The sequence below is a fragment of the Callithrix jacchus genome, chromosome 13 (genome assembly GCF_049354715.1).
Source record: "Callithrix jacchus isolate 240 chromosome 13, calJac240_pri, whole genome shotgun sequence".
Taxonomy (NCBI): domain Eukaryota; kingdom Metazoa; phylum Chordata; class Mammalia; order Primates; family Cebidae; genus Callithrix; species Callithrix jacchus.
The window spans coordinates 91018666-91045685 of record NC_133514.1 but is presented as its reverse complement, the minus strand read 5'-3'; the positions used below and the strand labels follow the sequence as shown (position 1 = coordinate 91045685).

General features: G+C 41.5%; 1 protein-coding gene across 10 annotated transcripts in view; it reads left to right on the top strand.

Moving 5' to 3' along the window:
- Positions 1-14826: 14826 nt before the first annotated feature.
- Positions 14827-27020, top strand: part of SMAD2 (SMAD family member 2) — a 99993-nt gene continuing 87799 nt past the window's right edge. For 2 of the 10 annotated variants that reach the window (XM_035270987.3, XM_035270980.3), the window contains exons 1-4: positions 14827-14921; positions 15232-15317; positions 19151-19238; positions 19671-19695. In XM_035270987.3, the coding sequence (XP_035126878.1) occupies positions 19686-19695 (10 nt within the window). In that variant the 5' untranslated portion in view covers positions 14827-14921; positions 15232-15317; positions 19151-19238; positions 19671-19685. Of the gene's footprint in view, positions 14969-15231; positions 15318-19150; positions 19239-19670; positions 19696-27020 lie in introns of all 10 variants that reach the window. The other 8 variants (XM_078346935.1, XM_035270984.3, XM_078346934.1 and 5 more) reach the window with 5 other exon arrangements.

The window sequence follows — 27020 nt, the reverse complement described above, 5'->3', positions numbered from 1 at the left end:
TTTCTCCTGTGTGTATCATAGAGAGGATACTGAGAGGTGAAGTAGATGGTGCCTTCAAAAACGTAGCTGCAACGTAAGTTAGCAAGGCTGATTTTAGAGATTCTTCAATGAAACCCTAAGGCACAATGCCCACTTCGTTAGCACATGGCAGAGTTGAGACAAACTCAGATTTGAGCCTTCATCAGATGTTCTTGAAACCTTACAACACTCCCTCCTCTTGAGGGCTTTAAAGAATCTCCATGAATGAACCCTGTATTAGATCACTTTGGCCAGCCTGAGGCAAGAGGTGAATTCTCTTATTAGCCATTTAATTGTTTTTGTTGTTGTTGGCAATCACCGGAACTCAACTCAAATTAATGTAAGCATAACAACATTACACTTTTTAGTTTTGTTAACTCTAAAGCCTAACTGAATAATTGTAGGCAAAGGGTCTACTGGCTGTAGAGACAACTTGCTCCAGGGAAGTGAACACTGCCACAATCTCCCCATCTTGTCTCTGCTTCCATTTGTGTTGCACGGCCAAAGAGAAAAGAGAGCCCTTCTCCAGTGGATCAAGTTACACAATCCTTGGGAAGGTTTGGTTTGGACCACATGCCCATCTTTGAATCTCTACTAACATTTATTAGGCACATACTGTATACCTAGCTCTGTACTCATGCCCTTATGTGAATTATATCATTCAATCTTCATGATAACTTGATGGGAGAGGTAGAAAGGAACTGACTAAAACTAACCTCTGCAATAGATGGTTTTACCTTTGCCTCTCAGTTTCTTGATTCCTCACCTGCAGTGATCTTACCCTCCACCTCACCAAGTCACACAATTCCATGGTCATACCCTAAACATTGTCTTCAACAACAACTGCAGGTTCCCAATTTCAAGTGTCCTACTCTTTAATCACCATTGCCAGTATCCTAACTCGGACATTCATTGACCTCGTTGGGTTCTTGAATCCACTGATCCCATTGTTTTTCACCGTCTATCAATCCTATCTTTTTTCCATCCCCACTCCAACCATCATGTACTTAATTCTCTTCTCACCTGGCTTGAAACTATGGTTCATCAGTGTCCTAGTTTGGTTCTCTCAGAAGCTGACCCTGAGACAAAGATTTGAGTGCAAGTCATTTATTTAGGAAGTGATCCCAGGAAGCATTGGAGGGAAGTAGGAAAGTCACACAGGGAAGAGGAGGGAGTGAATACAGGGAATTTATTAAGCAGGTGTGTGGAATAGTCCTTAGAATTATTCCCCCCTCAAGGGCAAGGAAAGTGTAGTATCCCATCCATTGTTAGCTAAAGGTTACTCCCAGGGGCTTCCTAGCACTTCTGGACCGTTCTAACGCAGGTCAACAAGAAGCCTTCCCACAGAGAGCTGCAGGTACTTGCTGTGAGAAGCCAACAATGTGCTGTTATAGGGAGTGCAGAGTGAGGGTCAGGAATTGAGGACCATTATAGCCACTCTGTTGGAGATGCCCTTGCTTATATCCCCAGCCATTGTACTCCCCTAGTAAAATCCAAACCCTGGTGAAACCCAACCACTGCCTAATCTGAGCATCTGAAAGCAGTTAGAGAAAAGCACACAAACATGATGACTGATCTCACCTTAACGAGTCCATGAACATCAAGTGAGTCTTTAGTCAATTCCCTCCCTGACCGTCTGAGACATCAATTTCAAACTTTTTCATCTCTTGTCAAACCTACAAAACTCCCTTTCTCCTTCTTGTTTTTGGTTGTTCTTGCTCCTTATTTCACTGGGAAATAGATGCTATCAGAAGAGAACTTTCACGTTTCCAACATCTAAACACTGAACATCGGAACACTGATATCTACTCATGCTCTCTGCCTTCACTTGAGTTACCCTAGATCAGTGTGTCTCAACCTTTTCTTTTCATTATTGCCCATTATACAGTCTTTTGAGATACCATTTTCCTAATTGCCTGTGCCATGAGATTACGTACTGCATGCACATCTGTGCTTTGATATAAAAAGAGTAGGAACAAACTTTTGTCCTCATCGAGGATACGTGCAATAGGCGAACCATCAAAGCTTCTGTCTTAGGCTAAACCTTCCCAGTGCACCGGGTCCCATCTCCTTTTACCAACTCTAGAGTGCCATTCTCACTGTTATCTGTTCTCTTTCCTGTACTATCATTTCCCCCTTTCTACTGGATTATTCTCTTCAATCTATAAAAATATTCTATGTTCCATCTGATTAAAATCTTCTCTTAAATGCCTATCTCCCTTCACTGGTCTTTCCTATTTCTCTATATCCATTCCCCTTTACCAAAAACTCAAAAGACCATGTTTAGGTGTGCTGGCCAGCAGCCAGCATCACCCACCAGACATGTGAGTGAAGATGCCTCCAGACAGTGCCAGCCCCAGCCCCACTCCCACCCCCAGGTCTCAAAAGGGCTTTTCGTCACTTTCCTTAGAACCAAAGAGCAGAGATGCAAGAAAGGCCCCTGGAGGCCAGCTCTAAGAGAATTCAACCCCATTTTCACTCAGCTGAACTGGGCGGTTGCCTATATGACCACAGTTGGTGTATCTTTCCTGGGTTTCATGTCAATTGAAAATGTCCACTGTGGCTTGTTGATCTTCGGTTATTTTACCTCTATGGGGACTTCTGTTATTTATGAGAAAAATACCTTCTTAATGGGGTTATTGGAAATTCAAATGAGATAAAGTGAGCTTTAAGAACCTTGAGGCCGGGTGCAGTGGCTCATGCCTATAATCCCAGCACTTTGAGAGGCTGGCAGATCACGAGGACAGGAGGTCCAGACCATCCTGGCTAACATGGTGAAAACCCGTCTCTACTAAAAATACAAAAAATTAGCCAGGCATGGTGGTATACACCTGTAGTCCCAGCTACTGAGGAGGCTGAGGCAGGAGAATTGCTTGAACTCAGAAGGCGGAGGTTGCAGTGAGCCGAGATTGCGCCATTGCACTACAGCCTGGGTAACAGAGTAAGACTCTGTCTCAAAATAAAAAGAAGCTTGCACAATGAGAGAAGACAATAAACACTCCCCCAACCTCCTCTTTGCCACTTCCAGTAGAACTGGAAGTTCACTGAGGGAAGGAACCATACCCACCATTTCTTTATATTCTTCATAGCCCATAGGACCCTACTTTGCTTGTAATGTTTAATAAATGCTTTTAAAAATATATACTTCTAGTGTTGTTCCCTGAATTGGACCAGAGGATAAAAGATTTACCAAGCAAAAATAATTAAAAGCCTTCTTAGTTGAAGGCCCCTTGGTGTAGGGGTCTTTTAAAAAATTTAATTAATTATAATTGTGCCAATGAGGGACACTAATGTTGATACACTTTGAATTCTTTGGTGTTGCCTCTTCTTCTGAATGAGAAATTTATTAAATATGTATAATATATAAAATATTACTGATTTCTTCATGTACCCCTTATGTGATTTAACACTTAATGCCTTGAAGTGAGGAACCAGGCACTATGAAATATTTTGTAGTCTCAGAGATTGAAGTAATCTCTTTTACATAGGAGGGTCTAAACACATATTTGTTAAATAATAAAAAGAAAATAATTTTAAACATTACTATTATTACAAGTTGATGTCAAATTTGAAAAGTTTGATTAAAAGAGAAACACATTTACTTCTAACGCAAAGACTAAAAAGTAGTATTTCATGAATTCCTTTTGGTTTTTTACATTTTCTAATAAGTTTTTGTGTTTGTTAAGTGTTGAGAGGGTCAAACATTCAGTGAATATTTAATCTGCTGATTTTTGGGGATCCTTCCTCTTCAAGCAGAGGAACTTTTCCTTAGCTTGGCTTTCAAAGCCCTTAAGAGCTCTTTTTTACTAGTTCAGCCTTCATTTCTTTCCACACCTCCTCATGCCCCTCCCCTCTTTCCCCTTTCCTTTCTCCTTCCCTTTCATACAGACATGCTCCTCTCACATCTGGGCCCTTGCTCATATGTTTGCCTTTGCTCTGTTGGCTCTTTTCCTGGCTAACCCCTAGCAGTACCATTCTGGCCTTCCCTGACTACTATGACCAGTTGAGCTGCATCCCCTACAACTGTCTCCTCTAACAGAATGGAAGATCCCGGAGGGCAAGGATAATATATAAAATTATCCTTGTCTTCCCAGTACAGTGCACAATCCCTAATAGAGAAGACTCTTCAAGAACATGGCTTGTTGGCATTTTTTTTTCTTTGAGACTGTCTCACTCTGTTGCCCAGGCTGGTACAGTGGTGTGATCTTGGCTCACTGCAACCTCTGCCTCCTGGGTTCAAGTGATTCTCATGCCTTAGCCTCCTGAGTAGCTGGGATTACAGGAGTAGGCCACCACACCTGGCTAATTTTTATATTTTTAATAGAGACAGGGTTTCACCGTATTAGCCAGGTTGGTCTCGAAGTGCCTTAGCCTCCTAAAGTGTTGGGATTACAGGTGTGAGCTACCACACCCAGCCTTCCTTGGCATCTTTTAACAGGTTAAAAAATGTCATTGGAGATACAGTTGTTTCATTCGTTCAGTGAAATATTTTCTATATTGGTAATAATTACAATAACAGAAAGGGTGAATCTTTGCCAGGTAAACCTTAGGCCTTCAATAACTATTAATAATCAATTATAAAAAGCCTAGAAGAACCTTATAAATTACTGGAGAGCCTACTCAGAGACAAGAGCATCAGAGGGGTGGAAGAAATTTTGAAACCAAGTTATGGTTTAAAAAGTAGTGGAGAAACGTGAATGTTAGCAGCATTACTCCTAAGAGACAAAAAAAATGGAAACAACCAACTGCCCATTCACTGATGATGAATGGTATATCCATATCATAGAATATTATTCAGCTATAATAAAATAAAGAAATGAAATACCGATACGTGTTCTAACATAGCTGGACCTTGAAAACATGCTTAGTGACTGAAGCCAGTCACAAAAAAAACACACCACATACTATATGATTCCATTTATATGAACATTCAGAATAGGTAAATCTATAAATATAAAAAAGTAGATTAGTAGTTGGCTAGGGTTGAGAGTCGGGGAGAGAAGAGTGAGGGTGAATGCTATCACTATGGGGTTTATTTTTGGAGTGATGAAAATGTTATAAAATTAGATTGTGGTGATGGTTGCATAGCTCTGTGTATACCAAAAGCCATTGAACTGTACAGTTTAACTGGTTGAATCTTATGGTATATGGATTATATCTCAAGAAAGCTGATTTTTTTTTTTTTGAGATGGAGTCTCACTCTTGTCACCCAGGCTGGAGTGCAGTGGCATGGTCTCGGTTCATGCCACCTTTGCCTCCCAAGTTCAAGCAATTCTCCTGCCTCAGCCTCCTGAGTAGCTGAGACTACAGGCACCCGTCACCATGCCTGGTTAATTTTTACATTTTTAGAAGAGATGGGGTTTTACCATGTTGACCAGGCTGGTCTTGAATTCCACACCTCAGGTAATCCACTCGCTTTGGCCTCCCAAAGTGCTGGGATTACAGATGTGAGCCACCATACCTGGCCAATAAAGCTAATTTTTAAAAGTAGTACAGAATATTTGTTGCAAAGTTAAATCTCAGGAGGCCATGAAAAAAAAAACTTTCGACGTAATCGTTGCTGATATAGTTCTTCTTTGTACTTCTTGGTAAGAGAAAAACCAAATCTCTAAATAATCTGGGCCTTTGAAACCCTGTGCACACAGGCCAGAAAGCCCCCAACTCAGTGTTGACCAGCCAAGTGGGTGAGAAGTCGAGATTACAGGATGCTAAAGATGACAGCAATGCTGGTGCTGTATGATGAATGCAAGAAAAAGAGCTATAAATGAGGTGAGTAAAAAGATTATTAGAAGGACACAGCATAACTAAGGGAAACAGCAAAATTACGTTTACAGTGTAAAACGTAAACATATACCTGGAAACTGACAGCTTGTAGAAAACGCCACTGTGGTGTAGAAGTCTCTCTGGCTAGCTGTCAGATTTGGAAAGCATTCGTTTCTGGCATCAATATTGTCAAGTGCAGTTGGAAGGAATCTGTTCTAGCTCTTGGGACACCCAGGTTCCAGTTTTGGCTCTCTCATTTATTCACCATTCAACAAACAACTATTAAGCCTACTGTGTGCCAGGCACTGCAGCTGGCCCTGGTGACCCATAGTTCAAAGACACACAGATTCCTACCTCAAGGATCATACTGTTCTGAGAAAAACAATTTAAAAAGATAGTAATTAAGTACTCTGGCAAAGAGCAAAGTACGTCTTCTGTCTTGAGGTGTGAAGAAAGGAATAGGTGTGAGGGAAAGACTTGCCACAACTTAAAGTCATATTGTTTCCTTGTTAACTCTTTTTTAAAATATAGTTTTTGTAGAGACAGGGTCCCACTATGTTGTCTAGGTTGTTCTTGAACTCCTGGCCTCAAGTGATCCTTTCAGGCCTCCCAAAGCTCTGGGATTACAGGCATAACCAGTGGCCACTGCAGTCACCTTATTAAGTCTGCTGTCCTACAAGAACATCAGCACCTTGAGGAATTTTTATTGTATTCATATTTTATTTTATTTTGAGATCGAGTCTTGCTCTGTTGCCTAGCCTGGAGTGCAGTGGCACGATCTCTGCTCACTGTAACTTCTGCCTCTCGGGGTCAAGCAATTCTCTGTTTCAGCCTCCCAAGTAACCGGGATTATAGGAACCTACCACCATACCCAGCTAATTTTTGTATTTTTAGTAGAGATGGGGTTTCACCATCTTGACCAGGCTGGTCTTGAATCTTGACCTCGTGATCCACCCACCTCAGTCTCCCAAAGTGCTGGGATTATAGGCGTGAGCCACTGTTCTCGGCCCTGTATTCATTTTTTATAAACAGCTTTATTAAGACATCACTCACATAGCATACAATTCACTCATTTAAAGTATATGATCCAGTGGTTTTTAGTATGTTCACAGAACTATACAATCATCACTGCAATCTAATTTTACAGCATTTTCATTACCACAGAAAGAAATCCTGTGCTCACGAGCTGTCACTCCCCTTCCCACCCCAGCTCCACTCTACCTTGCCAAACACAAATCCATTTTCTATCTCCACAGATTTGCTTATTCTGGATGTTACATATAATGAAACGACACACAATGTGACCTTTGCTACTGTCTTCTTTCACTTAGCATAATGGTTCAAGTTTCAATATTCATCCGTATGGTAGCAGGTCTCAATACTTCATCATTTTTCATGGCCGAATGATATTCCATTGTATAGAAGTGCCACATTTTGTTTATCATTCATCAGTTGGCGGGTATTTGGGATATTTCTACTTTATGGTCTTATGAATGCCATGAACATTTGTGTAAAGACTTTTGGGTGGACATATGTTGCTATTTCCCTTGGGTGTATACCTAGAAGTGGAATTGCTGGATCATATGGTTACTCTGTTTAATCTTTGGAGGTATTAATATTACCAGATTGTTTTTCAGAAGGACTGTACCATTTTACATTGTCACTCCACATCCTTAGGAACACTTGCTATTTTCTGTCTTTTTGATCATAGCCATCTTAGCGGGTATGAAGTTGTCACTTTATTCATTTTCGTATCTTGAGTGCCTCAAAGACAACCTGGCACAGGTAGATGCACAATTTATTTGTTGAGCAATGTTGAGAACACGGTTGACATTTGTCATTTAGGGGCTCCCCAGAACCTGGCCCCCTTTCTTTTGTTTAGATAATTCTCTAAGGATTACTGGAGAGAAGCAAATCCCAAATATAGAAGGCTCCCAATATGTCAGCTCCTTACTTTCTCAACCCTGCCTGCAAGTAGAGCATGCAACATAGGCTAAGTTTGGTTGACCTAATGGATCTGCCCCGGGCTTCAAAGACAGGGCTCTAGTAATACAAAATACAGGTGGTAAAGAAACAATTCTGGCGGCAGTAACAGGCACTACAGTGACATCTGGTTGCCAGGAGCAACAGTGCTGATACTGAGAGTGGTGGGTAGCAAATGGTGGGTAGTGCTCAGTGGCAGTGAAAGCTGTGGTATCCTGTGTGGAATGGTGGTGATGGTTTCCTCTTTCCCCCAGTATGCTGTCCTGTGTCTTGGCTGTGTTCCTGGCTGCTGGCCAGCCTTCCTTGTTCCCGCTTGTCTAAGTCTGTTTCTGCAGCCTTCCCAGCAATTGTGTCAGCCAATATCCTTTTACTAAATTCTCTTTTTCCTTAAGTCAGCCAACATCAGTTTCCTCTGTTGCTTGCAACTAAGAACTCTGGCTGTTACAATGAACACTGTGTGTGTGTGTGTGTGTGTGTCTGCGTATGTATGGATAGAGATCAACGGATGAATGAGGCTACTGAAGCTCTATACAGAGCTTTGAAGGATGAGTAGGGGTTGATCAGGCACCATAGGGCAAGTGCTTTCAAGCAGAACAAAGAGCACAGCATAGGTACTGTGGAATGAGAGAACACGGTGATTAGAAAAATTGTCAGGAGTTCAGTCTGGCTGGGGAAAAGGGAGCAAGGTGGGGAAGTGTCAAGATGTGATGCTACAGAGACTGGCCGGGGATGGATCATGAAAGGTCTTTTAGGTTATGCTAAATAGTCTTGATTTTATTCTGGAAAAAACATAGGAAGGACACTATTAATCAAGGTAGTGATGTCAGATTTCTATTTAGAAAATATACTATTTAAAAAAATTCTGGCAGCAGGAAGAAGGATGAATTGGAAGGGAGCAAGACTAGAGACAAGACCAGCTGGGGAACTAGAGCAATAATTCCAATGAAAGACAATGAAGTCTGAACCAAGGCAGTGACCTTGGAGATGAGGCATTGGTTCTGAGATATATTAAGGAGGCAAAACCAATGGAAATTTTGCCTTTGTTTTGCTACATAGGAATTAAGAAAGAAGGAAGACCATGGATGACTCCAAGGTTTCTGTTTAAGTAGGCCTGGCAGGTGGCAGTGTCATTTATGCAGGCATTTATTCAACGAAAGTTTAATTAGCACATAATGTGGTAGGTGCTGTGTATAATGAAGTGGATAAAATAAACCTGGTCTTACCTTTGCTGTAGTAATGATTACTTTATGTCAGTCCTCATTTACATATCTTCTCAGATTTTCTGGGCCTTACCATCTCTGGGACCCTTGACCTCTTCCTCTGTTTCAGCTGCTACCACTAGAGACTTAGGTTAAGTCCCTGTGGTTTAATTGCCTGAGGCCAACCAGCCACATACCCACAGTTTCCTCCCACCACTTCTGAACTCCAGGGATTGGACCTGGCTTTCTGAGCAACTGACAAAGAAAATGGGTAACACAACTGGGAAGTGAGGGAATTTTAACTCCCTGAGGGACAAGTGATGACCAACAGGAGATAGGAGACACAGGGATAAAATTCCTTCCTTCTTCACATTGTTTCATGGTGTGATTTCTCCATACTGCCTGTCTGGAGATGTCCCGTATGGCTAAGGGGCTGCACCTGCCCAAGAGACAGGCTGTATTTCTTTAAGGATTTTCATGGAGTAGTATTTAGCACAGTAATGCACTGCTGTACCTTGTTCCTCATGTTTTCTTGTCTTTTTTCTCATATTGCTGCCCTGGGATTATGCTTCCTAAAAAAAGCATCAACTCTTAATCCTTGCATCAGGGTTTGTTTTCTAGGGAACTGGGCTAAGACATAACCAGATAGGAAAACAGAAGGAGATGATCAGTTCCATTTGGATAAGCTGAGTTTGAGTTAACTTGAGTGAAAATTATTCATCCATTCAAAAATACTTATTGAGTGCCTCCATGGATGCTTGAATTAGGGATACTATGGTGAACAAAACAGACATGTTTCCTGCTGTTTTAGAGCTTACATTAAGTGTTAAGGGGTGACAAGTGATAATTCAGTACAGAATAAGTGGATATGATGATTCTACCTAATGATAAAAGTTTTTAAAGAAAAAAATTTAAAGGTGATGTGATAGAGTGTGACACATGTATGTTGGGAGGGGGTGCTAATCTAGACAGGTGGTCAAAGGAACAGAGAGTAAGTGGAGGAAAAAGCCTCTCCAGAGGGAGAGGCAAGGCTTTTGAAAAAAATGGCTGGAAGAGTAGGTCTGGAGACAGATATACCTGCCCATCATTGGGGGTTTAGGCATGGGTAGGAAATTTGCCTCTATTTTCACCATGAAATAGTTGGTGAGGACATATGCATAAAAAGTAATGGGAACTTGGAGTTTTGTAGAGCTCTGAGTTCAGAAGTGTCTTTTTGCAGCATGGATGTGCATGCAGATCAGGAACAGGAAGAAGAGTGTGGGCAGTGCCAGAGCAGAAAAGGCAGATACTAAGTGCACAACCGCTGGCACTAAGTGGTCACAGGACTTTGGAGAAGGAAGCCTGGGCCTCAGTTTCCTCAACTGCAAAATAAGAGCACTGAATCGGGCTCCATGATTTTACAAAGGCAAGGAGGAGTTGATATAAAACCTCTATATAGCTATATAATTTAACCTTGAAACTCACCAGTGAAGTCTTTAAGACCCAGTAGTAATTGTCTCTCTCCCACCATTAATTACATTCTGGCCACTTGTCAGCTAACACAATTGTCAGACTCCTTCAGCAAAATGTCTGTTTCATAGCAAGGACTGTTTGCAGTAAGGACAAACAATTGGGACTCATTAATTCAATAATTAGGACACTGCTTATGCATCTATTGTCTACTCTAGTCAGCTAGGTAAGCTCTTCAGTCTTCATCAGAGCAATTATGCTAATATGCTTGAAATTTTCCAAGAGTATTATACCTTCACACACTTATCCTGCCTAGCAGCAGCCTGGCTTAGTCAATATTGTCACCCACAGACAATTATAATGAAGGCATAAGGCCCTATTGTTGGCATATGACTACCAAATAATCTCCCCTCACAACAGAATTTTAAACAATTTGTATATTGTTCTTTCAGGGTTTAGACACTGGCCACTGTTCTTCTTCTTCCAAAATATGTAGATCTCAGATATTTAAATGCCTTTAAGGGAGAGCTCATTGCATTGGAATTGTATTGTAATTTTCCAAGTAATATTTGAACAATCATTGGGTTATCCAATGGTCTAAATAATTATCCATTTAAGTGTATAGAGGAGAACTACAAGATGCCTGGAGAATAAGAAATATAATTTGTTTTGCATATATGTTTCTATCAGAGCCAACTTCTCTCTTAATCTCTTTCTAATTATAAAAAATCCTACTTGTCTTATTTTCTCAAATGACTTTGGCCAAAGAGTGAGAATTTTCCAGTATGATCAACCAATGCTTCTATGGTAGATGCATGAACACTTGTTAAATTTGAAGGTTTTTTTTTTTTTTTTTGTAATATATGCCTTATTCCTGTCTCCTGCACTTCCTATCAGACGTGAAATACTAAAAACTAACATGAATAATGATTGTGTGTGTGTGTGTGGGGGGGTGCATATGTTCATATCTGGAACATAAATTCATTTGGAACCTGAAATTTCATTGTATCGATATAAAAATCTAGCCGGTGTTGGATTCCTTATCATTTACAATAAAAGTAACCCCACAGATTTGTTCTTTACAATTTTTACTTAGAAGATCTCATTTAATCAGTGTCCTTTCAGCTGCAAATAACTGGATCTTTCCTTAAGATGTAGTAATACTTGCTACAATTTAATTGCACTAAGATGAGCAAATGTGTAGCTTGGATGTTGGAAAGAGACCCAACAGTTGTATGGAGGGCCACTATAAACAGGAAGAATGGGTGCAAAGCTGTGTAGAACATTTGCAGACCTGTGACACATGTTTTCCTTTTATACAAACGCTGTATTTTACCTTTTTTCAATTACTTAGTGCTTTGGTAAGGGTCAGGGAAGACAACTGAGAGTAAGTTGTCCTTGTCCTTCAGGGATTTACATTCTAGATAGAGAGACAGTTTGTATACACAGGAGACGCTAAAAAAAACTGCTCAAGACATAAATCAAAATAAAGTAATGGTATGTATATCATTGTAGTTATAAGAGAGAAAATTCATATATGAGTGATGCAGTGTTAGGCTGGGGAAGCCAGAAAGGGCTTTAAAGATTTACCAGAGTGGAGATAGAATATGAGTTGTTTTTTGAAAAATCACATTTTTAAAAACATCAAACTACAGAAGAAATAATGATGAAATTTAAGTTTTCCACTTACGACCCTCAGGCTCTTTCCAGAAGCAACCACCATTATCATTTTTATGTGTCTCTAGTGCACTTAACCACTTTTGAATTGGATTCTGAATTGATTTAGATTTAATTGATTTTGCTGTGTCATGTGTAATGAAGGGTTAAACTTGGTCTCTATCCATATAAAAATGAGACTCACTCAATCTAATTTATACAATAGGGACCTACTGATAGATCTTGAGGTACCCTAGTGGATTTCCAAGCTGTTTGTTGCCATGGCAATCCCTGCTCTATGTGCCTTCAGTTTCTGTCTTGACCCACTTTGGTTTATGTGCATTTCTAGCAGAGGGGACAGTAGGCACGCTCCCATTTCTAAGCCCCTTGGGGATTGCATTGGTAGCCAGATTGTCCCTCCTCCCTCTTCCTCAATTATAGACATCCTGGAAGGTTTCCTAAATGAAAGAGTTCTGGACCTAAGGTCTGAGACTTGGAGAAATGGTCTAACTTAGACCTCAGGCATACTACCCACTCAATTAATGTAACCTCAAAGTACCTAACTCCCACACTGGGAGAACACTCTTCTGGAATCCCAGCTAGGCCTGCTTTTGTTTCTATTCCTACTATTCAGGTGGACACCCAAATCCACACCCTGTTCACACAGGAAAGAATACTGGTGTGACCAGGGCAGCTTTTAACATGCTACTTCATATTATAACTGTTGACTTGCATTAGCAGGAAGACAGACCCAAAACCAGAAACAGCCTTCCTACTTTTAAGTTGAACAGCCTTTGCCCTAGACCATCCTCCCTAGGGGCTCTGGAAAGAGTAAACAAGGCAGAGGAGGTGGGACAGCTTCACCAATTAGCTTCCTGGGTTTCCTTCACAAACCTTTTTTATTAAGGGGTTAGTAGAGCTGCCTCTAAACAATGGAAGAAACCACCCTGGAAGGAAGTATCTGGAGGAAGAATTTCTGCTGAGTAGCTTTGTCTTAGCATAAATGTTTGCATGCAACAGAAGAGAAGTTAATGATCACAGACTTTCCCTGAACTTCAAAGTCCTATGCTATTTACTTTCATATTATTATTTAACCATCACACAACTATATTTAAGTAGATATGGCTGCAGGTGAGTTCCATTTGCCAAAGATTAGCTATGGAACAGAGCCGTACTCAAAGCTACAATGTGATTGTAGCTGATTCCTGGGTTCGCGCTCTTCCTCGCAACTTTTGCTTGAGAAAAGTTCCTCCGTGTGTGAGGAGATGGTAGAAAGGACAGAGATTTTGAAAGGACATCTGGAAAACGTGTATGACTCAGGGGATGGCCACATCACTCTTAAGATCCATCTGAAGGCACCCTCCTCTGGGACACCTTCATTTTTAAGAAAGATTATACTTTAAAAACTCTTACTGTTTGAAGTGCTCATTGGTACTTCCTGATTACTGATTTGTATTGCTAGTGCTTTTTTCCAGCTTGTTTATCCCAAGTCCCCAACTGAATCTATAAAGTAATCCAGTTTCTGAACAGGCAGCCAAGAAAACTGAGTTCTAGTCTTTGGCACCTGTGTGAGACCTATTTCTTTTCAACTTTAGTTCTACGATGCTCCCTGCCTGTGTCACAGTGGGTGCATAGTAAATACTTGATGTCATTAGTTGGGATCAATATTTTGTCACCAGAGGCTTGGGTGTTCCTAAGGGTAAAAGCAACAAGCTTTCCCCTGGGTGCGGTTATGCCCTGGGCAGTCGTAAGTGTAGGGCCTGCTGCCTCCTGTAGGCCAGATGTGCAGACCCGGGCCTAATGGCCCAACAGTGGAGAAAAGGGGAAGGGAAGATAGCCCAACCATTAAGGGGCATCGTGACAGGCGTTTCTTTTAGACTTCACAAAGACCCTTCCGGACATGCATTATTGCTATCATCCTTGCTGAAGAAGGAACCAAGGTTCAGGTTAAACTCTTATACCTGGCATCCCCTGCCCAGGCCTAAGTGTTCCTGAAAGACCCCAGCTCCGGGCTTATTTACATTGCGAACTCGCCCTCGTCTGCAGCACGAGGGCCCCGCCCACTCATTTGCATAGGGCGCACCCGGCTTCTCCAGAACCCCTCTCTCCCGGGCGCGTCCTCCGGGCTGCCCGAGTCCTCCCCGTGGCATGAGCACGTGTCTGCCCCGGCCTCACGACGGACCGTGGACGAGGCGGCAGGCCCCCACAGGACCCACCCCACGGCGCTGGCGAGGGACCCGGCAGTTGCCGGGGATCGTTTTCTAGCGCGACAAGGGACGGGCCTCTCCCTCCCCACCCGCGAGCCCAGATGGGAGCGCGCCGAAGCCCAACTCAAGCGAAACCGCTGGCGTCCCGCCCCGCCCGGCCGCGCCCCGCCTCGCCTCACGCTAGACGGGGGAGGCGGGACCAATCAGCAAGCGACGTCTCCCTTCCGATTCGAGGCCCCCGACGCGCGGCTCACACCCCGAGCTCCCCGCGTGCTGATTGGCTGCGGGCGCCGCCGGTCCGGCCGGGAGGCGGGGCGGGCCGTAGGCAAAGGGAGGTGGGGAGGCGGTGGCCGGCGACTCCCCGCGCCCCGCTCGCCCCCTGGCCCTTCCCGCGGCGCTCGGCCTCGTTCCTTTCCTCCTCCGCTCCCTCCGTCTTCCGTACACGCCCCGCGCGACGCTTGGCCAGCGTGCCTCGCGCCCTAACGGGCGGCTGGAGGCGCCAATCAGCGGGAGGCAGGGTGCCAGCCCCGGGGCTGCGCCGGCGAATCGGCGGGGCCCGCGGCCCGGGGTGGCAGGCGGGTCTACCCGCGCGGCCGCGGCGGCGGAGGAGCAGCTAGCCAGCCAGCAGCCCGCCAGCCGCCGGGAGGTGGGTGCGCGGCGGCCGGCGGTCGGCGGCCGAGGGCGGAAGCGGAGGTGGGGCGGCGGGGGAGGGCGCGGCCGTGCGGGCGGCGGGGAGGGCTGCGGGCGCGCGCCTGAGGGGAGGAGGGGCGGCGCGGGCGCCCGCGTCTTCACCCCCTCCTTCCCCGCGGGCGGCGGCCAGGCCCCCACCTCTCCCCTCCCCTCGCGCGCGCCGGGGTGGCTGGCCGGGCCCGGGCCTGGGGGCGGGGCGGGAAGACGGCGGCGGGGAGTGTTTTCAGTTCCGCCTCCAATCGCCCATTCCCCTCTTCCCCTCCCAGCCCCCTCCATCCCATCGGAAGAGGAAGGAACAAAAGGTCCTGGACCCCCCGGATCTGACGGGGCGGGACCTGGTGCCTCTGTGCAGGTAAAGCCTCGGCGCCCGCGGGCCTCGGGATAGGGGTGTGTTTGTGTGCGGCCGCGGCTTGGGGTGATGGGCCGTGTCACATGGCCGCGGCTGGTGGGGGCTGGGGTGTGGCGAGTTCGGGGGCTGTGGGTTCGCGGGCCCGGTGGTGCGGGTTGGGGGCCGGAGAACCCGGGAGGGACGGGGCTTGGCGGTCAGTGCTGCCGCCCAGCCTGGCGGGGGCGGAGGATGCCTGCGTCCCTTCCCCTCGCGGCTCTCACGCTCCATAGTTTGTGGTTTTGATTTTTAAAGCCGAAGAGCCAGAGCTCTTGTTTCAGGAGTTGTGGGGAAGCTGTGTTAGGGGCGCGTAATACTTTGCTTCCACTTTTTTTTTTTTTTGGTCCGGTAACCTTTGTTAACCATAGTAGTCTCGGGTTTTCCATGGCTTGTGTATACTCACAAACACGAACACAGCTGATACTCTGTGATCATCCTTCACTCATTTGTGAAAGTTGTTCTGCGGGTGGAGCCTATTAGTTTTTATCACACGCCTTTGGAAAGCCCTCTAAGTGATTTCACGTATTTCAAATTTGGTTGTCAAAATTGCAACTTATTTTGTTCTCTTAGGGGATACTGTCCTTGGTTCAAGTACTTTTGTCTTTTACTTACCCTTATGATTTCCTTTTGATCCTAAACAGAAAGAGAATACCTGGGTTGATTTGTTACTCCTTCCTCTTGACCCTTTAAAAGCAAAACAGCACCAGTGTAGTGTCAACCATACCTTAAAAAAACAAAAAACAAAAAACTCCAGGTGAAACGAATTTGCAAGCAGCATTTTCCATTAGTTCTGTCTTGTTTGTTATAGTTTTTTTTTGGTCTGATAACCTTTGTTAACAATAGTAGTCTCGAGTTTTCCATGGCTTGTGTGTGTGACACGCACACAGCTGATACTCTTAAATTTTGGTGTGTGAAAATTTTTAAAAGATATGTGTAAAATAATTGTTAATAAATAAATAACTTGGAAGTAGTTTCACCTTTTTGCAAATGGTCCTTGAAATGTGAATGAATTTCCAAAATTCCTTTTCTCTTTTCTGACTTCATATGAATTGAACCTGATAGGTTCGTATGAATGAATCACTGATAGGATGTTTTTCTTGCGCCTAATAATAAATTTGCTCTTATGCTGAAAATTTGCTCTTCTATTTTAACCCCCTTTCAAAAAGTTTTCATCTTACATTGAACTTAGTCAAATAGTTAAATGGAGTTTCAACATTTTTTAATACATGAATTAGTGAAGCAAATGCGGCAGAGATGTGAGAAGGAATTTAAAATGGGCTTCATAAATGTATCATAGTTTGACGGTTTTTTAAAAATTTGCCTTCAGAAAACCCACACAAGATATTTAAAGAATTTCGTCTGCCAAAAGGTCATTTAGCAAACGTATATATTAAATTCAAAAGTAATACTTTAATTTTTAAAGTTTCTTAGCCTTTGCGGTAAACTTGGGTGTGGTAGTAAATATAAATAGTTCACACCTTGGGCATTTCTAAACCGAGTACCCACTTATACACTTACTATAAATATTAACTGGATTTAATTGAGTTCAAGTCAGTTCACTGGCCAGGTTTAATTAATGGAATGTGATTGGAAACGTTCATTTTGGGGTTTTAGTAAGAAATTGCTCTTACAGCTTGCTTTTTATACTTTGCCACACCTTCTAAAGTGCGGCTAAAGCGTTGAAGATGTTCAACAAAAGTTTGGTGTTTCAAGGTTGTAACCTACGTGTACTTAGTCATAAGTGGTCATGTCTCCACATAGTCGGTAAGCTTCATGAAATAATAGTCTTTTAAGAAACTGTGCAGGGTAATTTCCTGTTGTTTGTGGCTTATCAGGCTTGGTATGTGTTTTTAACTCTTATGTAGGAATATAGGCGATGGTTTTGTGTATTTCAACAGAGTTTCTCTTTAATAGGAACAAAGGTTATTTCTGTTCTACTTCAAGATGGCAAGAGGTTGTCCCCTTTTCATTTTTACGTAATAAATATTAGAATCATGTTGCTGTAATCTTGTTACTTCACATTTAGGGGAATATATGTGAATGGAAAACCTCAGTTTAGCTGCATAAACTGCTGGCCAAAGACCTATTGAATTTTTACATTTTGCAAATGGAGATTTCATATTCTTGGGACAAGAGTCATTTTTAGAGGGTGAAGGGATTCATGTCTTTTAAGATTCCTAGTCTTTTGATGTGTATAGAACAGCTATTTTTAGGCCCTTAGTTTCTGTAAGAGGGAAGATGTTTTCCACTAAGTTTTGCAAAAGTGTGTCAGAAAATGTGAATGTAAAGAATTCCAAGCCAATTTAGGAGAGGTATGCATTTATTCAACAAATAACTTGTATTGACCAAGTGGCATTTATTCATCAAACAGCTTTTTCTGTGAGTTGGGCTTTGGTCTAGGCAATAAAGTATCAGCAAGAAAGTACACCCCTTTTCCTTAATGGAATTAGAAAAGTGGAAAGTCATGTCCATTGCCCGATTCTCCAGTGTTCAGAGTAAGAAAATTGTTAGTGTACAAATTGAGGGAGCATGTGTTACTGAGCCATTCCTCAAGTGTGCTTGCCATGCCTCCTATCACATGTAGTGGGGACAGCACTGGGGAAGATGTGAAGTGTTAACTCAGTGTCACTCGGAACAATTGGTGTATTTTGGGGGGAATTGGTACCAGTTTTGCACAATCTGTGTAAACAAGATATGGCCAGTCTTTCAGAAACGTGTTTATTGCTGAACAGATGTACACTTGTAGAGCTAAGCTTCATTTGGCCTTAATTTGATTACTTATTGCCCTTTAGTTACAGAAACTGGTTAAGGCAAGAAGGGAGACTTGAATGAATCAGGTTCCAGTGAAGGGATTAGGAATAAACTGTAAAAACAATTAGTTATACTGAGAACCAGAATTGGACAGCAATCTCATGTAGTGCAAAGGCCTTGGGTTTTGGAATCAGAGAGCCCCTAGGCTAATACTTTGTTTCTCAGTTACAGTATTGGGCAATTTACTACTTAATCCTTGACTCTTGGTTTTCTGACAGAAAATGGAAGTAATAACCTCTTCCTCTTAATAAATGATCACAATTAAAGTACCTAGAACATTACCTGAAGATATATAAGGGTCCCCCCAAATGATCTTTTCCTCTCTTGTAGTTGTGGGTTTGTTACTTGTTCTAATCCAAATGATTTGCCTACACTGTTGTTATTGACCTATTAAAATTTATTCCAGCAGCAGGCAATGAACAGCAAAGGCCTGGGATAGCCAAATTGTTCCAGTCTGCAGCTTAAAGCTTAGGAGAGCCTTGGAGACCCCTAATAAGAATGTATTGGCATTTATTTAAAGTGTTTCTAACAAGCAAAGTTATCGGCTTCTAAACCTGCACTAGATTAGAAACAAGTAGATTATGGGTACTGTGGGAGGTTTAAAGGGGGTGTGGTGGGGGCTGGATAGTAGGATGTTAGCTTAGTGTCTATTGTAAGAAAAAACAGGTAACAGCCTGGTGAGGATAATAGAGATAATCTACAAGACACAAAAATAGTCAGCCTGGCTAGCATGTCTGGGGCCATTCTGTGCAGGACCAGACCTGAAACCATAGTAATGAATGTTCATCAATTAGCTTAAATCATGTTTGGCAAAATCTTTTTAAGAGTGCAGTAATCTACATAATATACTTTAGATTGTCACTCAGGATGATTAACAAATGTTCTTAAAGGGGTAGAAGATTGTGCTATGGCTTATGGCTTATTTCATGAAAGATCCACAGTACCTGTTATGACCAAGATGTTTTTTATTTGTTTTGCCATTCAAACAGCCATTCAGATTCCAAGCTGAAAGGGTAGCCAGCAGTAAAGGAAGGCTGTCTCAGTGTGGTAGCACCCTATGCCTCCCCTTTCTTCGAAGTAAGTAATTTTTTTGTCAGTCTGCAGGAGTATCATACAAAATTTCACTAGTGCTTTGAGAATAGTGTATGCTTTTCACTGTGCTTTGTGATAGAGTATGCTGGAGATTTCTGGGACAAAGCAAGAGAGGATAGTTGGCTGATCTCTCTGTTGAGGGTTTCTTGACTCTTGTAATGTGACTTCTGCCCAGTATTGGCATTGATACTTTGTTTGATCCCCTTTCTTCTAACCTTACCTCAGGTTTACTTTTTAAACCATCTGTATTATCAGATAATTATTGGTGACTTTGTAATATGTTGCCTAGGCTATTTTTAAAAATTGGATTTTTTTTTTTTTTATCAGTACAAAAGTAATCTAGCCTTTTTGGTTTAAAAATGCATAGTTAGAGGCCTATTGCTTGTTATTGATCAATTTCGACCTTTTTTTTTTCAGGTTGGTGTAGTTGTGATGTATTCAGGTAGGACATAATTCAGTGTTTATTCTAAATTTACATCTCAAAGAGAACTCTCAGCTACAGTTCAGCAGTTTCATGTAGAGAGAATGTAATTTTTCCAAGCCAGGTGGATTTAGACACTGCCTTTAGTTTGATTAGGTAGCCAGAAATTTTAGGGTGATTCTGTTTTTTCTGTGCTTGCCTTACATTGTACAGTGTGAGTGGTTCTCCTTGGCTCAGTGGGTTTCTATTATTTGTAGCTGAAGCGCATTGATAGGACAGGTGCTTGATGTATTTAGGTTTGTACTCTTAAGAAAACAGAAATTCTAACATGATTCAAAATTTGTGAATTTGTGAATTTACTGTGAAATTGTCACTAATTCTCCTAGGTAGCTCTTTTCTTTTTCAAAATCTGGTTTTACATTGGCCTGAAGGCTGTAGAGCAGTGGAAAGCTAGGATAGATTTTAGTTCCTTGTTTAGTGCACGTGTCTACCTTACATGTAAAAATCTGCATTTCCTTGAATAATCTACAGTGCCATACCTTCATTCTGTGGGGAAGGGGGATGTAGTTTCAGATTTAATGTATTCAGTTAATAAGAAAGAGTAATCTTTGGTGAACCACTGGTAGTCTGTCTGTTCATTACTTTTAGTCTCTTAAGTAAAAAAAAAAAAACTATCTGAGGAAGTAGCGTAGTAAATCTGTATAGTTGATATTATAGTTTGCCTGTACTTAAACTACATTTTCATATGCTGCTTCAGCTACTTCCAGAAATCCTATAAAGAGAACATGGTTAAGGTCTTGTAAATATCGAGGAAATGTTCCATCTTAATCACCTCTTTCATTTCAGAATGTGGGGTGGTGAGGCTGGACACAGTGGCTCAAGCCTGTAATCTCAGCACTTGGGGAGGCCAAGGTGGGCAGATCACTTGAGGTCAGGAGTTTAGACCAGCCTGGTCAACATGGTGAAACACTGTCTCTACTAAAAATGCAACAGTTAGCCGGGTGTGGTGGTGGCGGCGGCGATGACCGCCTGTAGTCCCAGCTACTTGGGAGGCAGAGATAGGAGAATTGGGTGAACCTGCAAGGACGAGGTTGCAGTGAGCTAAGATCCCACCACTGCACTCCAGCCTGGGCAACAGAGTGAAGCTCCATCTCAAAAAAAAAAAAAAAAGAATGTGGAGTGGCAAATCTTTTTTGCAGAGTCCCCTGTATAAACTCCTTATAAAGGATGCAAGGGAAGCTGGGCCCATGAGCCTTCTCCTTTGACTTGAATGAACTATTGAAACTTTTTTGTTGACTAGAGATACTTTATCTGTGGCAGTGAATGCAAATTTTCCTTATTTAGATCAACTTAAAAAAATTTTTTTTTGAGATGGAGTTTTACTCTTAGGCCTAGGCTGGAGTACAGTGGCACGATCTCTGCTCACTGCAACCTCTGCCTCCCAGGTTCAAGTGATTCTTCTACTCAGCCTCCCAGGTTGCTGGGATTACAGGCATGTGCCACCACATGTGGCTAATTTTGTATTTTTGGTAGAGATGGAGTTTCACTTTGTGGTCAGGCTGGTCTTGAACTCCTGACCTCAGGTGATCTGCCTGCCTTGGGCTCCCAAAGTGCTGGGATTACAGGCGTGAGCCACCGCGTTCAGCCTAAAATTCTTAATAGACAGATAGTTATGTTGTAGTTCATGTTAACTGATAAATTAAGCTTTTCTTTTAAAAAATGTTTTGGTTATCAAGAGGGTCCAGCTTTGGCCTGAGGTTTGTACATTGGCCATTTCTACTCTAAACCAGTAGTAGTCAGACTTAAAACATATGCACACCAGTATACAAAGCAGCAACTAGAAAGCCTTTAGAGAGAAATATGCAGAATCTCAAAATGTAAAATAGATACAAAGAGTAAAGCTGTTTTGTGGAAAGACGAGTAAGCAGTTGAAGTCCTGCCTGATGAGTTTTGCTTTCAACCTCAACCCTAGGAAGCCTTTGAAGCACCACTGAAGAACCATAGGTCTTGGAGAAATTTTTGCTGTAGACCTGCTCTATCTTAACAGGTGCCACATGTAGCTATTTAGCACCTGAAATGTGGCTGCTGTGACTGAGGAACTGAATGTTAAATTTTACTTAATCTAAATGTATGTAGTCATAGGCAGCTGATGGCTACTGTATTAGACAGCAGATACCTAAGGACATTTACATCATTGTAGAAGGGTCTGTTGGAGGGCACTACTCTGAAGTTGAGTTGAACTTTTATGGCCTGAGGACCCCACTCGTGATTTGACGTGATATTAGTTGCTGCTTCAGAAGAGAGTCAAGATAGACTTTGGGAAATTGTAGAGCAGTTGAAGTACTTAATATTTGTGCTGATTTGAGTCTGGGCCTGTGTAGTGTTGTCATAGGTGCTTTTTTTTTAAAAATAATCTGGTAATGATAAACCAATAAATAAGTTGTATGTTTACAAGCTGATGATAGAGTTGTGGATTTCACAAAACTCATTATAGGTGATAGGAATGTAACTTCTAGGTTAAAAAAAAAAGAAAGGTGTTTTTGTACAGCAGTCCCTATTTAATGTGGACTTTTGGTAAAATAATAACTTTCCTGAATTCAAGCTTGCGTTAGGTTTGACAGTCCATAAAGTGGAACACATGAATGTTTCCTGTTTGCTTTTGTTGAAAAGACACATCACTCATTCTCCACGGGGGCCAACTTAGGTTTCCAGTTGGCGGTGTCTTTTTTTTACTAGCTTATGCTTTGGAAAGAACATAGTTATAGTGAGAATTGAAAAATCTGTTTTATAAAAATTGGCTTTTATGTATTTTAATTTTTTTTGATATTTTCTATTGTCCTGGTTACTAATGAATTATTTATCTGACTAAAACAGTCGTAAAATTCCAGGTCATTGATGCTGTTGTTTTTTTCTCTGTCTTGCAAGTGTGTTTGACCGTACATTGCTAAAAATCTGTCTCTTTAGGGGATTGTTTCCAGGACCTCCTGTAGGCACCAGAATCTAAGAATGCTGAAGTCCCTTGTATAAAATGGTGTAGACTTTGTAATCTATGCACATTTTATTGTTCAGTCTTCTCTAGATTGCATAATATCTAATACAGTGTAAATACTTGTTCTGTATTAAGAAATGATGATGAGAAAAAAGTCTGTACATGTTCAATACAGGCGGTTTTTTTCCTGATTATTTTTTATCGATGGTTGGTTTAATCTATGTATTTGGAACCCACAGATAAGGAGGACATGTACAGTGATTTTGTATTTCTAGTGGGCTCTTAAATGTTCTAGATGAGGCAGCACCATTATATTTAAAGTATTTTATGTTGAAATAATTAACTTTGGTTTTCTTTTGAAATAAAAATTTACATAGGTATTTGGGGACTATTTTGTATTTCCCTGCAGTTTGAAGATTTGAAATTTCTCTTTTCTCCATACCTTTGAAAAGTGCGGTCTACATTTGCTTTCTGCGTGTAATCACCTTATCTGTTCTTGACTTCAACTTTGTGAAATTTTTTTTAACCATTCTTTTTCACATATCCCTTTCTACAGGCCTTCCAAGTTTAGTAATCTTTTCTCAATAATCATACCTTCATGGCTTGCCATTATTGCTTGTACTCTATCTAAATTTCTTAAAATGGCACAGACACAAGTTCGGCCCATTGTTCCTTCTGTAAAGAGATAAAAATGTTGGATAAAACATAAAACAAGTTTTCTCTTACGTATGTATATAGTTGAGCTTAAGGGAGAGAGAAAGTGCCCTAGTACTAGAAACTTAAACAAATTAGTCAACTTTAAGGAAAGGCTGGCCTTGGGGGATTTACTAGAGATTCAGTAGCTGGGGCTGAGGTTATTCAATGAAGAGACGGGACTCTGGGAACTGTGTGCTTAAAAAAATTAAAAATAAAAACTCTTCTTGTATCATTGAAACATCTGTGGATTCTGGGAGAAAGAAGCCTCGGACCTCTCTATGGAGGAATTGAAAAAACAGTAGGCTTTAGATGGACTTAAATATCACAACAAGGCAAGGCAGAGTAAATGAAAACAGATCTGCAGCTGCATGTGGAATAGTGAATTTTTGTATACATGGTACATTACTGCAATCCAAAATTCAGGGAGACACAGTGAAGAGTCTCTTTACTAGTCTGTCCTTTGCCATACAGTTGCCTTTTCAAAGGCAAGTAGCTTTACTGGGTTTTTGTGTGGTGGTCCAGGGATTTTATGCACCTATTAACAATTTTGTGTGTGTATTACCTTTTAATACAAGTGGTCATATATGTCATTTAATAGTACATCTTATTTTGTGTTAGTATATAATGCATGCCTTTTTTTTTTTTTTTTTTTTTTGGAGGAGTGGGTTACATAATATTCTTTTGTATGGGTGTCTGTAATTTTTTTTTTTTTAAGTCAGTGCTTCACTGTTACCCAGGCTGGAATGCAGTGGTGTCATCACAGCTCACTGCAATCTTGACTGTCAGGGCTCAAGCGATCCTCCCACCTCTGCCACCTGAGTAGCTGGGACTACAGGCACATGCCTACCATGTCTAGCTATTTTTAAAATTTTTTGTGGAGAGGGGGTTTTGCCAAGTTGCCCAGGCTTGTCTTGAATTCCTAGGCTCAAGCGATTTGCCTGCCTCGGCTTCCCAAAGTTTTGGGATTACAGGCGTGAGCCACTGTGCCTGGCTGGGTGTCTGCATATATTTATCAGTTCTCTGTTGAACATTTAGATGATTTCCAGTCTTGTGGTATTAAAAACAATGCTACAACAAATAACTTTGTTTATATAGTGTTTTGCTCCTTTGCAGGTATGTCTGTAAGATAGATTTCTAGGAGTAGTTCAAAGAATATCTACATTTGTAATTTATTTTAGAGAATGTACTTCATTTTTTTGAATAACACATGCACATGGTATAAAAGTCAAGGAGAACAAAATAGTAGATACTGAAAAAAGTAAGTCTCCTTCATATCTCCTACCTCCTTCTGTCCTGTTGTGCTTTCCAGAAATGTAATAATTACTGTTACTAGCTTCTCATTTATTTTTCTAGAGTTGCTCTGCCCAGTATGATAGCCACTGCCCACACATGGCTATTGAACTCTTGGAATGTAGCTAGTCTGAATTGAGATGGACCACAAGTGTAAAATATACACTAAATTTCTGATAGTACAAAAAGAGAATATTAAATATCTCAGTGGTTTTTAATACTGATTGCAAATTGAAATAGTATTTTGGATATATTGGGTTAAATTAGTAAAATTATTATGATTTCTCTTGTAATTCCTGCTGTGATGGCATCAAGAAGTGGGATCTTTGGGAGATAATGAGGTCAGAAGGGTAGAGCCCTCATGAATGGGATTAGTGCCTTTATAAAAGAGACCTCTGTTAACATTCTGTCCTCGGTGTGTAGATACCCCAAAAAAGCTGCAGTCTGCAACTCGAAGAGGGCCCTTACTGGAACCTAACCATGCTGGTACCCGGGTCTGGGACTTCCAGCCTCTGGAACTATGAAAAATAAATTTCTGTTGTTTGTAAGCCACGTAGTCTATAGTACTTTGTTATAGCAGCCTGAACTGACTAAAGCACACCTATTTTTACTTTTTTAATGTGGCTGATGAAAATTTAACGATACGTGGTTGCATCCTATTTCTGTTGGATAGGTCTAAAGAGATCCATACATGTATAAACATGTACGATTACAGGAATTCCTCTTAGGCAGTTTTTTTCTTTTGCATGGTATTCTGTGGAATCAGAAATCTGCTGAGATGTTGGTTACAAAAAAGTGGTACAAGGCTGTTCTTTATGGCTCAGTCACCCTCATCCGTTTGTCATTATCATTTGTGGGTGTAATCAGTGAAGGCTGTGCTTCCATTGACTTTTACAGTGTTCACTTTGGAGAGAAGGCTGCCATTGTTTTGGCTCTATCTTTTTTTTAACTTGCTCCAGTTTGCGCTGGTTGCCTCTACACCTCGTATGCAGCAGTCATCCTGAGATTCTCCCTTACTAGCATTACTAAATTAGGGATTTCCTTCATTTTTTCTTATTTTTTTAGAGCTCCTATTCTTCTTTTTTTATACTTTTTTTTTTTTTTTGAGACAAGGTCTTACTTTGTTGCCTAGTTGGATTATAGTAGGTGATCATGGCTCACTGCAGCCTAGCACTCCTGGGCTCAAGTGTAGATTGTTTTTTGTTTTCTAGTCGCTCCTTTTGATGAGACATAGTCTTCAGGACCTTCTGGAGAGAGTGTTGAGAGGAGGGTAAATATTTGGAGATGTTGCCTGTCTGAAAATGCCTTTGTTCTGGGTAATATAAGTCTAGGTTGGAAAAAAGTTTTTTTTTTTTTTTTGAAAAATTGTGAAGCCCAGAATTATGAAGCCATTGCTCTCTTAACTTTATTTACAGTGTATTGTTGACAAAACCAAAGCCATTTTGATTGTTTTCTATATAACCTATTTTTTTTTTCCTCCTTGGAAACTTTAGGCCCTTTCTTTGTCCTTGGCATTTAGGTTTTGCTACCATGGGCCTTCATGTAGGTTTGTTTTCATCTATTGCACTGGGGTCTTGATGGGCCCTTTCCATCTGGAAATGCCTTTCAGTTCAGGGACTTTTTCTTAATTTAGTTATTTGACTTCCCTACTCTCCATCTCTGTACTTTGGAACTCCTCTTGGGACATTGGAGCTCCAGAACCAGCCTTCCAATTTTTTTCACTTTACTGTTTCCCATCTTTTTCTACTTTCTGGAAGATTTCTTCTATTTATCTTGTAGCACTTGTGCTGACTTCCCCGCCCCACTTTCTGCTGTCATGAGCTATCAAGCTATACAGGAGCTGTTCAGTTCTCTGCTGCCTCATGCTGATCTTGCTTCAGGGTTGCTAAGTCTTATTTCTCTGGCTATATTGATGATTTACAAATGTTTTCTTCCTCTGTATGGTCTTACGTTAAAGCTGAATTTTTCTGGCTTTGTTTGACACTTTTCCTCAGATAATCAAACTAATCCTTAAGAAGTAGGGATCTAAAAAGCTGATCAGAAACTGAATATGTGGGTGAAGCTTGTCTCCTTTCAGTTTCACTGTAGAGCAATCTGAGCAGGCTGTTTGTTGGTAAACTCTCAGTATTAGCACCTATGTGCCTTTTCTCCTGGGCTGGTCAGGTACCCTAGTGAATTCTTTTGATCTGAATAACTGGGTGAAGTCTGGCTGCTAGTAGTTGGGAGCCAGAACCCAGTGGAGGAAGGGGCTTGGGAGTCGACATTTAGCATAGTGTGTTCATGTTCATTCACATCTTATTTTCTTCCTACTTATACTCAGGCCATCTCCTAATCCAGTGATGTTGTTTTACCCTTTGCAGTAAGTAAGCAT